Here is an 18029-nt window from a genome sequence, read left to right as displayed (position 1 = left end):
TTGTTCGTGGAGATTCTGCAACATGATCGCTCTATTGATTTTGTTTTTTGTCTTGATACTAGTGATTTGGGAAGTTTAGCAAGGAATTAATGTTACTGTGAATAATGTTTTGGTCCTAAGTACAAATTGAAGAAAGACATCCTTATTAACTATTGAAAAAAGACTCAAACTGTTGAAGACAGAGATGAGTTAATAAAAGGGGAAGTTAGTTAGATGATGTAAGGATGCTTTGAAGATGAGGATTCCACTAATTAGTTGTTTAAATAAGAAGAGAAAATTTAAGGCAGAATTGGGGCAGGGGTAACATTTCACAGCTTTAGGACTGAGGATCTAATGGTATTGAACCATTATAATATTATTTTGTAATAACAGTGTTGAAAGTAAGGTGATAATAGTTCCACAAGATATGGTAGGTAGATAAGGAGCTCATTGACTAAAAGATGAAGGAACAGTTCCACACTGTTCTCTTCTTAGAAGGCAACTTGGATGTAACTTAGCTTTTGAGCTCAGGATCCCTGACTTGGATTTTTAGATGACGAGCATTGGTGAAAAAGTACTTATGTACATTGGAATTTATTCTATGAGATATTTGCTTTTGTGAATCAGAAGAAGATGCTTTCTGGCTTATAGGGGTTAAAAAAAAAAAAAAGAGGAAGAGGTGTCCCAAGCATTATAATCAACTAAATACTTGCTCATGATGATTTGGTATAATGGGTAGAGCCTTGAACTTGGAATCAGGAAACTGGCTCTCCCATTGACTTTTAGGACTTTGAACCAATCTTTTGTATTTATTGTCCAGTTTTCCCGTTTATGAAGTGGTGAGACCACTGCTCTAACCACTCATAACCCATTGCGGCACTTAACAAGTGAATGCCTATCTGCAAAGTGCTTTGAACGTGTCTGAGAAAGAGACATGATGTAGCCCAACTTTTTTCTCCCTTCTAAAAGATTACTCTTTCTCAAGAACAGACCAGATTCAGCCTTTGTAACAATTACGGCAGTATAGTTGATCAAAGAGTGAAAAGGAGTACCTTATACATCCATCTTGTTCTATCGTTTGGGTTTTGATTTTCTACTAATATTGAAAGGTGATACCTCTTCCCCATTTAGTAGGAAGTTAGTTGTAGTGATGACAATTGTGGAATGTAAGAAAAAGTCCCCATGGAAGAGTAGGAATATACGTACTGTGAATGCTCACCTAGGCAGATGCTCATCCTAAATTTTAGTGACTTTGGACATGTTACTTGGCTTCGTGGTGCCTTAATTTTTTTCCAGCTATGAAGTAATGTTGGTGGAATAACTTACTTGTCTGTCTGCCCTGGTGATTATGATATTAGAATCTGTAGGAACTTTGTTTTAGAACAACTTTATTTGTTCTTAGCCTCCTATGTCCTACATACCCCTTTGGCAACCTAATGAAGTGTAAGACCTCTTTCAAGACTTGGGTTTTTAAAATGCATAAAATGGAACACAATAGTCTTATAAGTGACATGGTAACAGTTAACAAAATATTAAACAATTATGATACAGTAATTTATATGCTTCTTTCTAACCTATTAAATAGCTGTACTGTAATTTTGAAGTAGGGATGAGTATAAACATTTTGTTGGGATATCAGCAACAAGTATAATGCCACGTGGAAGTGACGTGTGGTGCGTCTTGGTGACATTCACAGGATTGCTAATACTGCCTACCACTGATTGTTCCCTCCCTTCACAATTGAAGGTAGTACAAACTTTTGCTAGAGGTGAATGACTGCGAGTAAAGATGGAAGTTTTCCCCAGTAAGTTCACAGCTACCACAAAGTCTCTCTACAGACCCCATGAGAGCCAGTGGGTCCCACATCAAGAACTCCTGCTCTAGACCCAACAGATTTTTGAAAGTTAAAGTATCTTCTGGCCACTTGAATTTTAGGCTTTTGCAATATTTTTTCAGCATCTCCATCATGTTGAACACAAGGACATAAAGAAGATAGGAAGTAAAAGTTCATTTTGCCACCTGTTGGTGACTGTTCTTGGTTGTGGAGAAAGTTCAAAGCAATGATTAGCAGGAGGCTTTTGTGTCTAGTAGTTTTGCTTTTCTAATAAACAACCCTGGCTTCAATGGGATGGATTTGGGCTGTACTGCTCCATCTTGCATTTTGAGTTTTAGTGGTTTTGCCTTCCTTCCCCATTTTTGACCTAATTATTTTCTCACTGCTCCTTCCAAATACTGTTTTGGCCACAGAGCACTGGGGAATGGGTGGTTTTCTTTGCAGTCGGTGAATTGGGGTATGAACTTCTCTATTCTTCTCACCCCGTAGGACTGAATGTGGGGCTAGCTGGTGTCACTCCACTTTGACCTAAAAATTCCCTTCAGTTTGGGAGGCAGAGCTCATTCTTGGAAAGTTCTTCTGTGTCCCAATGTAGAAGAGAGAGCAGATTGGACATCTTGAAAGGTAAGGAACCTGATGATGAACATAAGACTTCTGTGATTCACCTGAGTATTTTGGATTTTTTGCTTGTTTCTGTAGGGTCTCTTGTAAGTTAAAACTACATTTGTTCGTTATTTTAGCTGTTCCCAGGGCAAAGGTCATGAAGTTAAATGCAAGTCAAAAGTGTAAGCATAGTTACCTTCCATTTTTCTGTGACCTGCACTAGTTCACCTCATGGGAAAGGCAGGTGGTGGGAAGTGAGACAGGTATTTTAGCATGTCTTCATTGATTTGTGTAAATGCAAGGCAAGGGTAGCAAAACTTAAGTTCCACACTCATTATAATCCCTGAATCACCCAGTATTTATTGAGTTTCTTTTGGGTGTTGGGTGCTAAGATGATGACCCTTTCCTCAGGGGGCTCTCTGTCTACACATAACAGAGATACAGTTTTTCGAGTGTTAGGGCCCCAGAGGACATTCCTAGGGACAGTTGAGAATCAAGGAGGATTTCACAAAGAAGGGACATTTGTGCTGAAATTTTACTTTGGGTGGCCATTATTCTAAATGATAGAAATTCATTTTTGAACCCTTAACTTTTGTCAAGACTCTTTAGTTTGATACAAGTTACATGCCTGCTTCAGGTTTGTTAGCTTGAAGGACAATAGAGGCATTCCAACTCCTCAAAGATGAAAACATGCATTAGTATTTTGTATGGACCAGGGTTTTCTGTGCATGCATATATGCATTGTATAGATTTTTCCTCCACATGTTGGGGATGATCGTTCTTCCCATTGTGTACTTTTGCTGAGAGGAAGCTGTTAGAAGTTGGCATGCCAGAAGTTAAGAATGAGCTCAGAATGGAATCCTGCGGCCTTTTAGTTCCACATTCTAAGTTTGATACTCTGCCTTTTATGGAGTAGTGGTCATAGCATAGAAAATGAACTTCATTAAACACGACACAGTTGTAATAAACTTGACTTCTTAGAGCAGGAAAGTGGGAAAGGATCATCGGAAGAATGAAATTGGAATCGTAGAGGTGATTCTGAGCTTGGTCAGATTAATCTGTGAATTTATTTACCACTTTGTGGCAACCTTATAGAGTCTCCTTTGAAAGATTCCGAAATAATTTGGCCTTAGGACAATCTGGAACTTGGTTCTTTCTTGGAATTTCAGAGCTATAAAATCTGGGCAGAGGAGGAGACTCACGGTTATAATTCTGTTTTACGAGGACTAATGTTAAAAATTGTCCTGCTTGACCAGTAGCTTGTTGTTTTCTTACTCATCTAGCCCCGTTCAGTATAGCATTTTGCACACAGTAGGCACTCAGTCACAGGAAATCACCTGGCCAGGTTGTTCAGCCCCACATTCTCACAAAAGCATGTGAAAATACCTTTCCTTGCTGAGTGCTTGTTGTGCAGAGTGAGGGATCATAGGAGGGAGGGCTGCAACTGAGTTCACTCCGTGAATTCAACAGCATGTCTGCAGGTTTGTCTCTTTCTCCTTCCCCATTAGCTCCAGTTCCCTGCACTAACAAGGAGTCGGCAGAAGCAAAAAATGTGAGGTGTTTTTTTTTTTTTTATCCCTACTCAATGCCCAGAAATCTGGAAAGTAGAAACATTGATTTTATTTGCCCTTAGTATTTCCCAGTCTCTGAAAATAAAATGTGCATTTAGGGAGGAGGGAAAGTCTCAGGGGCCTTGAGATGTCTACAGATTGGCTAATAAACTCTTTAAAAATTGGAAGCTGATTCCCTTTACATGGGAGACAACAACTGTCTCTTAATCGCACATTCTAGAATACATAGGAAATCTGCTCTTAAGATATTCAGTAGCAAGATGTATAGTTTATTTTCTTTTAAAGCCATTTAGAGATTTTTCTTCTTTATCCTCATCCAGGTGAGGGGTCCTTTGAGAAGGGGGTTCCTGGATTCCTCTACCTCCTCACCTCCAGGATGAGCACTGCAGTATCGTGACCCTTGGGGTTTTGGTGAGTAGTCTGATGATGGATTGTAGCACTAGAGAGCTTCGCTGGCTTAGAAAGATGAGCTTGGGGAAAAGCTTCCAACTTTTATTCAAGAGATATTTTTTGAGCGAGTACCACATGCCAGGTGCTATAGGAAGTGCTGGGAATATAGGTACGGACAAATCACTCTTGGTCTCTGCCTTCCCTTTCTGAAGATGAAATTCTGAAGCCATGATTTCATTCACTTGGCAAAAATATTCAGACTCAAGATGGAGGCTTGAGGTGAGGGAGATGCTTGTCGGGAATGATGCCCGTTTTTGTGGCATGAGCAGCTGGGTACCATTTACCACGGTGTGGAAGAAGGAAAGACAAACACTTTGGGGAGGCAGGCTATCTGGAGATGAATTCCTTGCCCATCTTGTTGAGTCTGACATCTAGGGAGATGCCCAGGTGGCATTTGTGGGTTCAGGCCCACAGGGCAGAAGCTGAGCTGGGGACGGGAAACGGAGTGGTTGGCATGGAGAAAGCTTACCGAACAAGAGGCGGAGAGACCCCAGGGTGGAGTCCCAAGGACCTCAGAGTTCTAGACATCGCATAGAGAAGGGGCCAGCACAGGGGGCACACAGAGAGTGACTGGAGAGGCGGGAGGAGATCTAGGGAAGTGGGGCACCGTGGAAACCGAAAGAAGAGAGTTTCAAGAGGGAAGCGATCAGCTGGCAGTCTACAAGATGGAGTAAGATGAGGTTAGAGCAGTGGCCAGGGGTGACCTGAACCAAAATAGTGGTTTCTGTGATCCAGATAGGGGTAGAGAGGGGAAGATGGTTTAAAAATGGCGAAAGGGTGGGGCACCTGGGTGGCTCAGTGGGTTAAGCCTCTGCCTTCGGCTCGGGTCATGATCTCAGGGTCCTGGGATGGAGCCCCACATGGGGCTCTCTGCTCAGCGGGGAGCCTGCTTCCCCCCTCTCTCTGCCTGCCTCTCTGCCTACTTGTGATCTCTCTCTCTCTCTCTGTCTGTCAAAAAAAAAAACAAAAAAATGGCGAAAGGGTAAATGGCAAGTAAGGAAGTAAAGACTGTGCGCTTGTCAACCCTGGGGAGACTTGGCTCTGGAAGGGAATAATAACATGCTAGAGCTGGGCTTTGTTTTCCTGTAATTTTTTTGTTTTTTTCTCAATGCTGGAAGAGACTATTCCTTGTCCAAGCAGTGGTTGGAAATATCCTGGAGATGGTAGGGAAGGCCAAAAGAGAGAGAGAGAGAGCTCTCAGAAAGCTAGAAGGAATGGGGCCTATACCACCCATGGTGGGACTGACATCTGGGGAAAAGGGGGCTGTTTTGTCTGTTTCAGTAACAGAGAAGAAGGAGAGGGCTAGGTACTAGGAAAACGGGTTTGCAGATTTGGTGCTGAGCATGTCCTGTCCGACGTGGTGACTTCTTTTCTTGTTAAGCCAGGGCAAGCCATGCACTGACAGAAGGGAGGGCGGGAAGGAAGGGGACAGTTGGAGATAACAAGATATGAAATGACAGTGGGCAGGATAAACAAGTGAGCTAGAGAATGGTAGTCATCCCAGCAGTAGTTCACCCACACGCTGGTACTGTGCTGCTGAGCATTTGATTCTGCACACTGGCTCCCCTTGTCCCCGGAGTCCCTATCTTGACAGGCACTGGAGTGATAAAGAGCACAGCCAGGGTGCACGGCCCTGTGCCAGCTCTCTCATGCATTGGGGTCTGGCTAACTCGGAGATGACCCACCTTGCTCGGGTAGACAGCTGAACATTTCAGAGGCTCAGTTTCCTTATCTCTGAGATAGGGAAAATAGGGGTACCTGCCTCCTGGTGCTGTGGTCAGTGAGCTTAGTACTAAGGGACTTAAAAGAGTGCCTGACCCCTAGTTAGGAAGAATTTTATATAGCTTCTCATTAGGAAAGGGAGTTGAATAAATAGATCTTAAAGTTAGGAGGTTTCTTGGTAGCAGAGGACAAAATCTGTGTGTTTCTCTAATGAAGGTCTCTTCAGTGGAAGAGCTTTTCCAGTTCTTAAGGTAAAACAGTTGAGCCTACCCTGTAAATGTAGGAGCCTGAGAGCCTAATTTGAGTCTTTGGAACTATATCATAAGACACCAGGAGGATTTTTTTTTTTTTTTTTTTGCTCGGCTTAGGCCAAGGCTAGGGTAACTTCCTCCAACGACTCCCTAGATCAAGGGTTGAAACCCTAGATTTTGTTGCCCATCTCTCAGTGAGTCCACATGCTTGTTTCAGCCTTCTGCACAGTCTCCACCCATAAAGTCATGGTAAGGAGATGGCCTTGAGGAAGAGCAGGGTCGGGGCAAACCTGGGAGAGGCCCCGCCTTCCGCTCATGTGCGCTCTGGCCACTCATCTGTGCAGGCCTGTTGATCAAGCTTGAGCAACTCGCGAGAACAAGAGACTGGTTGTAGGAGTACTTTGAAATTAAAGAGTGGTATGCTCACAGTATCATTAGAAATCATCGTTGCTATTGGCTCATTAGAAATGCCTGGCATATGGAGGCAATTCGATAGTTGTAATATGTTCAGAGTTCCTTTGGAAAAAGAGTACAACACAAATGCCAGGTATTTCTTTTCTGGGAGAAGCTGGGTAAATCACGGAGGGTCCAACCACATCTTAGTACATCACGCTGACGATTATAGACAAGCCAAAGAACTTTAAAACAAGATTCCTGTCTTCAAAGAACAAAGTCTGCATAGGGAGATGAAACATACACATAGGACTATTCAGTATGACATGTGATTGAGTGCTAGAATGTGTGATGCAGACAGAAAGTACCAGAAGTTACAGAAGGGGACTATCTAGGTGGTGACTGCTTTTCTGTTCCTGAGGTAAATGTTTTCTGATGGCTTTGTCCATGCAAGATTCATTTGCTACTTTTGTTTTTCCAGTGATTCCTGATGTTTAGTGAGAGGTTATGAAATGGTTTATAATCACATATGTCAAACTTGACAACCACGGTCAATTTTATAGTTTAAACTGAAAAAGGAAAAAGCTGAAGGGGGGGGTGGGGAATAAAAATACAACCTTAAGTGTAATCGAGACAAAAATTGTGTTTTAGGATGTTTTCTCCTAAGGTCGGCATAGGAACATTCCATAACATTTTATTCTAGTTCTTTTTCCTGACTTCTTCACTTAAAAAGAAAAAAATGTAATCTGGTGCACTGACAACTTCCGTATTCCTGTTACAAATTTCCAAATGAAGAAAGAGACATTTAGCACTTGACAGTGATCCTACTCGGTGCCAAAACCTGGAGTAGAGCTCCCAGAACTTAGTCCAGTTCTGGAGTCTCTCAAAGGGTATGTAAGCTGAACCTGAACCTGAGTTCCTGCTAACTCTCTTTGGTCCTTCAGCCAAGAATCCTACATCTTGTCTCCTCCTTTGGTCCCATACCCCAGCAGCAAGATAGCAGAAGGTGGGGAGGGAGCTGAGGGGGACAGTGGTTACCAGAAAGCCATGTTGGACCTACCCTGGAAGGAGAAGGGACTGAAAGTGTATCTAGTCTAGGCGTCCTTAAGTAAAGGGTTTTCTCATTTGTTCTCTGGCTAGGTTTGGGAATATTTTCTTGACCTTTATGCTTCAAATTAGCCTTGCAAATTGGCTCAGAAAACATCTTAGCTTTCAGAGATGTTCTTTTACTTTCAGCATTACGGATCATTCCCATGCTTCCCCATGCCTAGGGTCCCCCTCATTAAACAGTGAGAATGCAAGACACATCCTTGGCATAATTTAATAGAAAGATCATGGAAGTCAGGGGGCAGAACTGATTGTACTTGGTGTTGGCTCTACAGCTGATTTCAGAAGTAACTCCTCCAGTGTCCCACCACAAGGCCCTGAGAATAGAAACATAGATTCATTTGTTTCGTGGTTTGAATTAGGATGGGTTTGTTACATTTCAGTGCCTTGTTGGCCATTTGAGGTGAAGGACCAGATAGTAGCTTTGGATTTGGAGTACCCTGCAGTTTCAAGGCATGTTTTTGAGAAAAGAAAAACCCAGGTGTTTGACTGGTTTGTATTTGGAAGTAGAGAGATGGAAGGGAGAATATGTGGCTGAAGACAAAATGTTTCTCTCACCTGCTTATAAACACCGGGTCCACGCTACAAGGCAGGAGGCTTGTGTGCCTGGCAGAGAGTCTTGTCACTCTCCCAGGGCCTTAGTGTCAGAGCGCGGACACCACTGCTCCTTGAACCCCGCTGAAGCTGAGGAGCAACCCAGAGGCTGCACTGTCCAGCTGGCTAGCACCTTACCTTCGATCCTGTTGTAAGGGTGTTTTATATCTTTTGTGTTTTTGATCCCAACTCTTTTTGGGTGGCCTTTTCCCATAGTGTGCCCTGGAGATGCGAGATTTCCCTTTGGCAGCAGGAGGCACACCCCCAGAGAATGCTGGAGCTGCAAGGGGAAAGGACCCACTTCCACAGCAGAGAAAAACAAAGAGGAAAAAGGTATACAGGTGGCCAGCGATAAGGGACGCCCCCAGCGAGCAGCGGGCTGCCGCCACTGCCCTCAGCAGCTCTTTCTGCTGCTGCCCGAGAGGAACTCGGTGAGCCCATCCCTGTCTGTGACTGCAAGCTCAGGATTTCAATCAATGCATTCCAGTAACCCTAAAGTGAGGAATTCTCCGTCAGGAAACACACAGAGGTAAGGGCTGCGGCCTGCCCAGCTGCCCCTGGCGGGGGGTGGTGGTGTCGGAGGTGGACCTTGAACACTCATTGAGGGCACAGTGTGTTGAAGTGGAAGAAATGGGGAAAGGAAGAGAAAACAGACGAGTCAACAGGCTACAGTGCAGTCAGACTTTCTGGCAGTGCTTTGCCCGTTATTCCCTGACTGTGCCCCTTTGCCATCCCTCCTCCCTCACCAAAGCACAACGGAAGGCACCTTAGAATCCACCCGGTACAGTGGGTGTACTAACCCTGGCATGTGAGGAAACTGAGGCCTGGGATGGTGAGGAGGCCCAAGGTCCTAGGATGTCCCCACTGGCCCTCAGCCCCCCAACGTGAAGCTTTCTCCTGCATTCCGCAGTACTGAAATTGATGTTTTTCAAAAACTTTTTCCTCCTCCCTTGGGGCACCCGTGAGCACATGTGCCCTGGTGTGTGGTACTGCTTGTTGGAGGATTCATATCTGGGAGGGTTTCCCTAACCTGCCACTCACCAGCAGGTTTCCTCTCCTGCTCTCTGGGCCCTGCTGTATTTTCCAGCAGGGAAGCTAGGCTCTCGTTACAGCTGTTCCTTGTTGTCAGCCAGGGGGTGGATAGTATTTTGATCTTAACGATGCCTGTTTGTTTACTCTGAGCTAGTCTTAGTATGAGAGTCACTTCTCTATGTACATAGAAACCATTGTCCTTTATTGACAGAAGCCCTAGAGATGGGTCCCCATGTGACTCTAGGGTTCCTGAGACCTGGCAGGCCACTCTGCCTGAGCCTCCTCTGGGTTAGTTAGCACCTAGCGCTGAGAAGAGAGCAGGGTTGGAGGGAGCGGGGAAGGAACTGAGGTGAAAGGTAGGGCGGGTACTCAGTCCTCTGTGTCTCCTTGACCTACTCTAAAAATTGCTTCTCCCTGATTTGGGCTGACCAGCTACATCCGGCATCTGATCTCCCTTTATTATTTGTCTCTTTTAGTAGCCCTAAGTCAAAGCAGGAGGTGATGGTCCGTCCCCCTACAGTGATGTCCCCATCTGGAAACCCCCAGCTGGATTCCAAATTCTCCAATCAGGGTAAACAGGGGGGCTCAGCCAGCCAATCCCAGCCATCCCCCTGTGACTCCAAGAGTGGGGGCCATACACCTAAAGCACTCCCTGGCCCAGGTGGGAGCATGGGGCTGAAGAATGGGGCTGGAAATGGTGCCAAGGGCAAGGGGAAAAGGGAGCGAAGTATTTCCGCCGACTCCTTTGATCAGAGAGATCCTGGGACTCCAAACGATGACTCTGACATTAAAGGTATGTCTATAAGATCTTTGAGACTCAGAGGGAAGTAGGCGTTCCCGAGGGAAGGCCCCTGACGTTGGTGGGTGCCGGAGAGCCTAAGAGCAGCCAAGTGGGGAGAGTAGGTATCAGATTCAGGAGCTCACCTCACTGCTTATTAAGATGGGACTGTTCCTTCTCGTTTTCCTACTGACTGAAGAGCAGTCGGAAACCACCCTGTCGAGGAGTCCTTGCTCTTGAGGACACACATGAGTCGGGGATTATGGGCAGACGTTCCACGGTCCTCACCATGTTCTTAAGGGTATTTCTGGCCTCCCTGTTATTTCTTCTTCACTATCAAGCCCCCGTTTTTGTCTACCAGGGGCCCACACTGGAGCAGTTCTCCGGGCCTCTCCTCCTCTTCTCTGTTGGATTCGCCCTCTAAGACTTGGGGTCTGTACTCTTTAGCCACCACTCTGCCAAAGCTGTAGTGACAAGAGGAAGCGCTGGCACCCGTGGGGTTTGTCACAGCTGATTCCCGTGTGGCTGGACTGGGTGGCTACATGTGCTAGAAACAAGGGAGGCAGCAAAACCTGGCCAGCTGGGAAGAAGGCGGGGCCAGCAGCTATGACTTCTGTTGTTTTTTCTCCTACTATAAAACCAAAAATCTTAACTATAGGCCAGAGCATGAAGTTGCATTCCAGGAGTGGAAGTGGGACACCCTCCCCACCAGTCCAAATTAGAAACGGAAATCTGAGCGATTGCTCCCTGTCTTTCCTCTATTCCCCTCCACCCCGGTATTAGTGGGAGGCCTGTGGGAGTGCCTGCACGTGCTGGGCGTGGGGGGCATGGTCAGCACCGTTCGGTTGCTGGCTGTAAGAATCTGAGGGCACCCGCATAGCGGCTCATTAAACAATTACAATAAATGTGATAAATGCTGAAATCAGGGGATCTGGGGGCTGTGGGTTCAACTCACAGGGGCATCCAGTCCAAGAGGTTCCAAAAGGGTTTCCAGGAAGGAGGGACCTTTGTGCTAATGTCTGAAGGGTGTGTAATAGAGAAGGAAGGAGGTGGTGAGGTTAGGGGTGGTGGGGGAGAGTGCTTTGTAATTGGTCATTTCAGGAGAAGCGTTCTGGAATTTTTATGAGCTGGAGAGGTTTCCTCTTAGCAGGGTACTTCCTCTTTGACATTCTCAAGGTGGGTTTGTGTTGTGGTGCTATGAATGCTGGCATAAGTTTTCTTCTTTCTATGACACGAGTCTTTTCATTCTTTTAGAATGTAATTCTGCTGACCACATAAAGTCCCAGGATTCCCAGCACACGCCACACTCGATGACCCCATCCAATGCTGCAGCCCCCAGGTCGTCCACCCCCTCCCATGGCCAGACTACTGCCCCGGAGCCCACACCTGCTCAGAAGACTCCCGCCAAAGTGGTGTATGTGTTTTCTACTGAGATGGCCAATAAGTAAGTTAATAGCTATGCCTCGCTGTTGATGTGGCTTGTGCGTTTGGACACTGAAGTTCTTATTCCCACTGAAGAGTAATCCTTGTTCTCCCCTCACCGGTGATATTCTCACTTAGAGTTAATAGTATGGAAAGGGGTAAAAGAAAATAAAATATGAAACCTCCCCAGAGGCGACCATTGATGATACTTCTTTGGCTTTCCTGCCGGAAAGTTTTTATGCTTATAATATACATAGAAATCTTTTTTTAAACATCAAAGAGATTGATTACACAATATACACTTTCTTATAGTTTAGTATTCTTTTTTAAATAACACAAGTAATACGTGTCTATCTCAGAATAATTAGAAAATATAACTTAAAAGAAGAATATGTCTGGAATTCAAGAGATAGGTACTGTGAATGTTTGGGTACCTATGTTTCTGGTGGGTGGATCAGCAGATTTTTTTAGCCACTTACTTAATTTATGGAAAACGGGAATTGCCCTACATACATACAGAGTGAGTTTCCACAGCCTTAAATTATCATTAGGTGTTGTGAGATTTCATGTTTGCCTTTCATGGTTGGGGTTTGGAACCAAGATTCTATAAAACACCTACCACAGTGTATTGGTTTGAAGGAGAAAATCTTGGTGTTTTTTTCTAGTGTCTCTTTTGAGATTTGCTAATGGCTCTCATTAGATTTCAGAAGTCTGGTGGTAAATGATAGACACGAATAATGAAAACCTGTGTTTCTTGATTCTTACTCAACACTTCTGGTGGCTCTCCACACAGACCCGCCCTCCTTCTCTCACAAGTTCAATCACGGGTTAAAGTGCTTTGGCATTACAGGTGGTGGAACAGAAGCAAGTCCTAGTGTGTGCCTCTCTTTCGTCTCTGCAGAGCTGCAGAAGCTGTGTTGAAGGGCCAGGTTGAAACTATCGTCTCTTTCCACATCCAGAACATCTCTAACAGCAAGACAGAGCGAAGCACAGCCCCTCTGGTAGGCCATTTTGAAAGTGGTGTGTGGTTTAAAGGCACTCCGGTAGCTGTAAAGGTGGGAGCTGGGGAATGCTGTTGACAGGGAGATAGTCTTGATGGTCTAAGCTGTGCTTCGGGCATCTCTTGCACCCCTCCTCGAGACATTGCATGGTTTCAGGCAGACGACGCTGTACTGGCCTTTGCTTTTGCGGGCTGGTATACTGATGGGTTACTAGGAAAGAAAGACCCAGAATCAAAAAGGAGCTATATGGAGCACTTCAATTTCTTTTCTCCTGCCATCTCTGGGAAAATCTGAACTCAGACCCTGTGCACAGGGCAGGGGTTTTTTTTTTGTTGTTTTTTTTTAAGATTTTATTTGACAGGGATCACAAGTAGACAAAGAGGCAGGAGGGGCGGGGTGTGGGGGAAGCGGGCTTCCTGCTGAGCAGAGAGCCTGATGTGGGGCTTCATCCCAAGACCCTGAGATCATGACCTAAGCCGAAGGCAGAGGCTTAATCCACTGAGCCACCCAGGCGCCCCCACAGGGCAGGTTTTTAAAAACTAATAAATGCTCTTGAGTTGGTTGCAGAACAGAAAAGGAATAAGTAAACCCCCAGTACTGGGGTCCATGCTGATAACACCCCAATTAGAGTCTCAGTGACTTTCAGAATGAATCTTACTTACTTCAAAGTGAGAGGACCATCGAGTGCTTTTAATTGCTTGATATTTCCAAAATTATAAGAAATGTTAGTCTGTCTCTTCTCTGGAACTTAATTACCTGCCATGAACCACGTTAGAAAAGGCACGCAATGGTTGTTTGAATACACAGAGCATTCCACGTGGAACCAAAAGCTGTTTCTGTGACTTGCATTGTCAAGACATCCCCATCCCAATGTTATGGGGACATTAAGAGGTTCAAGACACAGTCCCTGCTTTCAGGAAACATAAAATCTAGCACTCAGCAGATTCTTCAACATGGGAAAAGCCAAGTGGCAATAAATGAGTCAAATGACAGTTCAAGATAAAATAGATGACCTTTCTGTCTGTGTTGTATATCAGTGGAGTCCCTCTTCATTGACACAGCAGAGCTTGGCTTTCCTAGACTTAGAGAAAGCATTTCACATTCCTCCTACATCTGTGCTATTCAAGAAGGGTAGAAGATGGATGAACAAAACATTTAAAATGTATGTATATTTTAATTTATACTTAAACATTTTATACATATGTATATGTAAAATTTAAAATTTAAATTATCCTGGAATGTACAGGGACTAGCATAGTGCAAACCAATATTTGATTGACTTAGCGACAGACCTTAACTCTAGTTCTCACCTTTACCTTCTTCGGTACTGAACTGAGTCAGAAAAGGAATTAAGGATATAATTGGGAATAATCAAATCACCACCACTCCCAGTCTAGAATCAAAAGGATGGCACTAAACTGCAGCTTCTCTCCTGGTCACATGACATGAAGTCTGGGCCTGTCCCCAGCAAACAAACAAAAGCTGGCCAACAAATGCAAACTTAAAATGGCACCGGAGGGAAATTTAAGTTGACACCGACACTACAGCGAGGGAGTCAGGGATGCAGGAGACCCAAGAGCATGTGGAGTCATGCATGCTCAGCCAGCCCTCCCTGCCACTGTCTCTGTATGCAGACATCGGGGCATGGGTACCTGCACGGGAAACATTTATATACATACCCACAGAGTGTGCACACTCGAAGACAGGCTTTGTGTTTAAGCAACACAGACTGTTCAATGCAGAGGTACACATAACGATTCGTGTACAAGTTTGTACACAGGGAAACATTCCAGAGAGCAAGTGGGGAGGTAAGGAGGAGCCTTAGGGGTTTGAAAGTAGACTGGATTAAGTGAACAAGTCGAAACAAATGAGCATCAAAGAAGGGGCCGTGTGGCTCGCCGCAGGCTGGTGAAAGAGCCCTCCCATGAAGGTCTGTTCTTCCTCAGGACCTTCCCTCCAGCACCGTCAGCGGTGCCAAGGTTCAGCCCCAGCACAAGTACGTCCCTCTTCCTGACACCAGCAGCACCTGTGTCACTGGCCGCAGGGGAGGTGCTTTCACCCCAGGACCTAGTGTAGTGTCGGTACTTAATAAATAATAACGAGGCTCTCCTCCACCCTAGAGAAGGGCAGTCGGCTGCCTATTGGAAAGAACAGATCAAAAGACACCGTGAACTAGATAGCCTCAGATTTCGCCACAGACGCTTCCTGCCTGCGGATTCTCTTACTACAGTTAATGTACGAATTCTTATCGAATATGGAATCAGTGATCACAAACCGAAAACAGAAACCAGAGCTGTCAGGCCCCCTGGAAACTCCAGGAGAGGAGTCCTTTGGCAGTCGCCATGCCAGAGGGGACGCTGAAACAGAGCAGCCCTCCCTGCTTCCTCTGGCTGGTGGCGTACAGAGCCGGGAGCGACAAGTACTTTCTCTTTCCATTGAGAACAGCAGACCTCTTGATTGACAATGAGAAGCCTACAGACCCAGTTGTACTTTCGGGGAAAAGAAAAAGGTGTTAGGTACAGCCTCCCACATACCAAGAAACTAATCTCTCTTTGAATCAGAAACACACAGTAGACATGTGATCTCAAACCTGTTCCTCGAAATAGATACTCAGATGTATTCACTTTGGCAGAGTGGCTCTCTTCTGGCATGCTTATAAAGTTATTGAAACCTAATCCTTAGCAAGGGAAAGAGGATGCCATTTGACAGGAAAATGGAAGAAAAAAAATCAGAACATCCCCATGTCCAGAGTGGGGTTGGCCATGGGCACTTTCTGTGGCAAATGTCAGAGTAGATTTACGGGCCTGGGACAGATCCTTGTAATGTGTCTTGCTTTTTTAATTGCCTTTCTGTACAATTTACCAATGATTTTTAAAATCTCGTTTGTCTTCAGAACACACAGTTATCTGCCATTCGGAACGATCCGAAACCCCTCCCACAACAGCCCCCAGCTCCAGCCAACCAGGACCAGAATTCTTCCCAGAACACCAGACTGCAGCCGACTCCACCCATCCCGGCACCAGCACCCAAGCCTGCTGCACCCCCGCGTCCCCTGGACCGGGATAGTCCTGGTGTAGACAACAAACTGATTCCTTCCGTAGGCAGTCCTGCCAGTTCCACTCCACTGCCCCCAGACGGTAGCGGGCCAAACTCGACACCCAATAACCGAGCGGTGACCCCTGTCTCCCAGGGGAGCAATAGCTCTTCAGCAGATCCCAAAGCCCCTCCACCTCCACCGGTGTCCAGTGGAGAGCCCCCTACACTGGGAGAGAACCCCGATGGACTGTCTCAGGAGCAGCTGGAGCACCGGGAGCGTTCCTTACAAACGCTCCGAGACATCCAACGTATGCTTTTCCCCGACGAGAAAGAATTCACAGGAGGACAAAGCGGGGGACCCCAGCAGAACCCTGGGGTACTAGATGGACCTCAGAAGAAACCAGAAGGGCCGATACAGGCCATGATGGCTCAATCCCAAAGCCTAGGAAAGGGCCCCGGGCCCCGGACTGATGTGGGAGCTCCATTTGGCCCTCAAGGACATAGAGATGTGCCCTTCTCTCCAGATGAAATGGTTCCACCTTCCATGAACTCCCAGTCTGGGCCCATGGGACCCGAGCATCTGGACCACATGACCCCTGAGCAGATAGCATGGCTGAAACTGCAGCAGGAGTTCTACGAGGAGAAGAGGAGGAAGCAGGAGCAGGTGGTGGTGCAGCAGTGCTCCCTCCAGGACATGATGGTCCATCAGCATGGGCCTCGGGGTGTGGTCCGGGGGCCTCCCCCTCCGTACCAGATGGCGCCCAGCGAAGGCTGGGGGCCTGGTGGGGCCGAGCCCTTCGCCGATGGGCTCAACATGCCCCACTCTCTGCCCCCGAGGGGCATGGCTCCCCACCCCAACATGCCGGGGAGCCAGATGCGCCTGCCCGGATTTGCAGGAATGATCAACTCAGAAATGGAGGGGCCGAATGTCCCCAACCCAGCCTCTAGACCAGGTCTTTCTGGAGTCAGTTGGCCAGACGATGTGCCAAAAATCGCAGATGGTCGGAACTTCCCACCTGGCCAGGGTGTCTTTAGTGGCCCCGGCCGAGGGGAACGCTTCCCAAACCCCCAAGGGTTGTCTGAAGAGATGTTCCAACAGCAGCTGGCGGAGAAGCAGCTGGCTCTACCCCCGGGGATGAGCATGGAGACCATTAGGCCCAGCATGGAGATGAACAGGATGATCCCAGGTGCCCAGCGACACATGGAGCCTGGGAATAATCCCATTTTCCCTCGAATACCCGTCGAGGGCCCTCTGAGTCCCTCCAGGGGCGACTTTCCTAAAGGAATGCCCCCCCAGATGGGCCCAGGTCGGGAACTTGAGTTTGGGATGGTTCCTAGTGGGATGAAGGGAGATGTCAGTCTAAACGTCAACATGGGATCCAACCCTCAGATGATACCTCAGAAGATGAGAGAGGCTGGGGCGGGCCCTGAGGAGATGATGAAATTACGCCCGGGGGGCGCAGACATGCTGCCGGCTCAGCAGAAGATGGTGCCCCTGCCCTTTGGTGAGCACCCCCAGCAGGAGTACGGCATGGGCCCCAGGCCATTCCTTCCCATGTCTCAGGGTCCAGGCAGCAACAGTGGCTTGCGGAATCTCAGAGAACCCATTGGGCCCGACCAAAGGACTAACAGCCGGCTCAGTCACATGCCACCACTACCTCTCAACCCTTCCAGTAACCCCGCTAGCCTCAACACAGCTCCTCCAGTCCAGCGTGGCCTGGGGCGGAAGCCCTTGGATATATCTGTGGCAGGCAGCCAGGTACATTCCCCAGGCATTAACCCTCTGAAATCTCCCACGATGCGCCAAGTCCAGTCACCAATGCTGGGCTCACCCTCGGGGAACCTCAAGTCCCCCCAGACTCCATCGCAGCTGGCAGGCATGCTGGCGGGCCCAGCTGCTGCTGCTTCCATTAAGTCCCCCCCTGTCTTGGGGTCTGCTGCTGCTTCGCCTGTTCACCTCAAGTCTCCATCACTTCCTGCCCCGTCACCTGGATGGACCTCCTCTCCAAAACCTCCCCTCCAGAGTCCCGGGATCCCTCCAAACCATAAAGCACCCCTCACCATGGCCTCCCCAGCCATGCTGGGCAGTGTAGAGTCAGGTCAGTATGCTCGCGTCTTCCCCGTTGTGCCCTGTAGCCGGAGATTGCAAAAGCCTGATTGATGTACTTTTAAGAAAAACTGCTGTCCTAGCATGATTCTGCAGTTGGAGGAGGTGGCCCGTGGCAGGTGGATGCATTCGCAGCTGGGTGCATGATC

General features: G+C 47.0%; 1 protein-coding gene across 12 annotated transcripts in view; it reads left to right on the top strand.

Moving 5' to 3' along the window:
• The window catches only part of BCL9 (BCL9 transcription coactivator), a 95893-nt gene that overhangs the window by 73071 nt on the left and 4793 nt on the right, over positions 1 to 18029 (top strand). For 8 of the 12 annotated variants that reach the window (XM_032361335.1, XM_032361336.1, XM_032361341.1 and 5 more), the window contains 7 exons: positions 2303 to 2437; positions 4308 to 4398; positions 8721 to 9033; positions 10013 to 10329; positions 11569 to 11758; positions 12638 to 12737; positions 15631 to 17872. In XM_032361335.1, the coding sequence (XP_032217226.1) occupies positions 8981 to 9033; positions 10013 to 10329; positions 11569 to 11758; positions 12638 to 12737; positions 15631 to 17872 (2902 nt within the window). In that variant the 5' untranslated portion in view covers positions 2303 to 2437; positions 4308 to 4398; positions 8721 to 8980. The other 4 variants (XM_032361342.1, XM_032361340.1, XM_032361344.1 and 1 more) reach the window with 4 other exon arrangements.

This window comes from Mustela erminea, chromosome 10 (genome assembly GCF_009829155.1).
Source record: "Mustela erminea isolate mMusErm1 chromosome 10, mMusErm1.Pri, whole genome shotgun sequence".
In the NCBI taxonomy this organism is placed as follows: Eukaryota; Metazoa; Chordata; class Mammalia; order Carnivora; family Mustelidae; genus Mustela; species Mustela erminea.
Note: the sequence above shows the minus strand (reverse complement) of the source record. Positions and strands in the feature narration are given on the sequence as shown.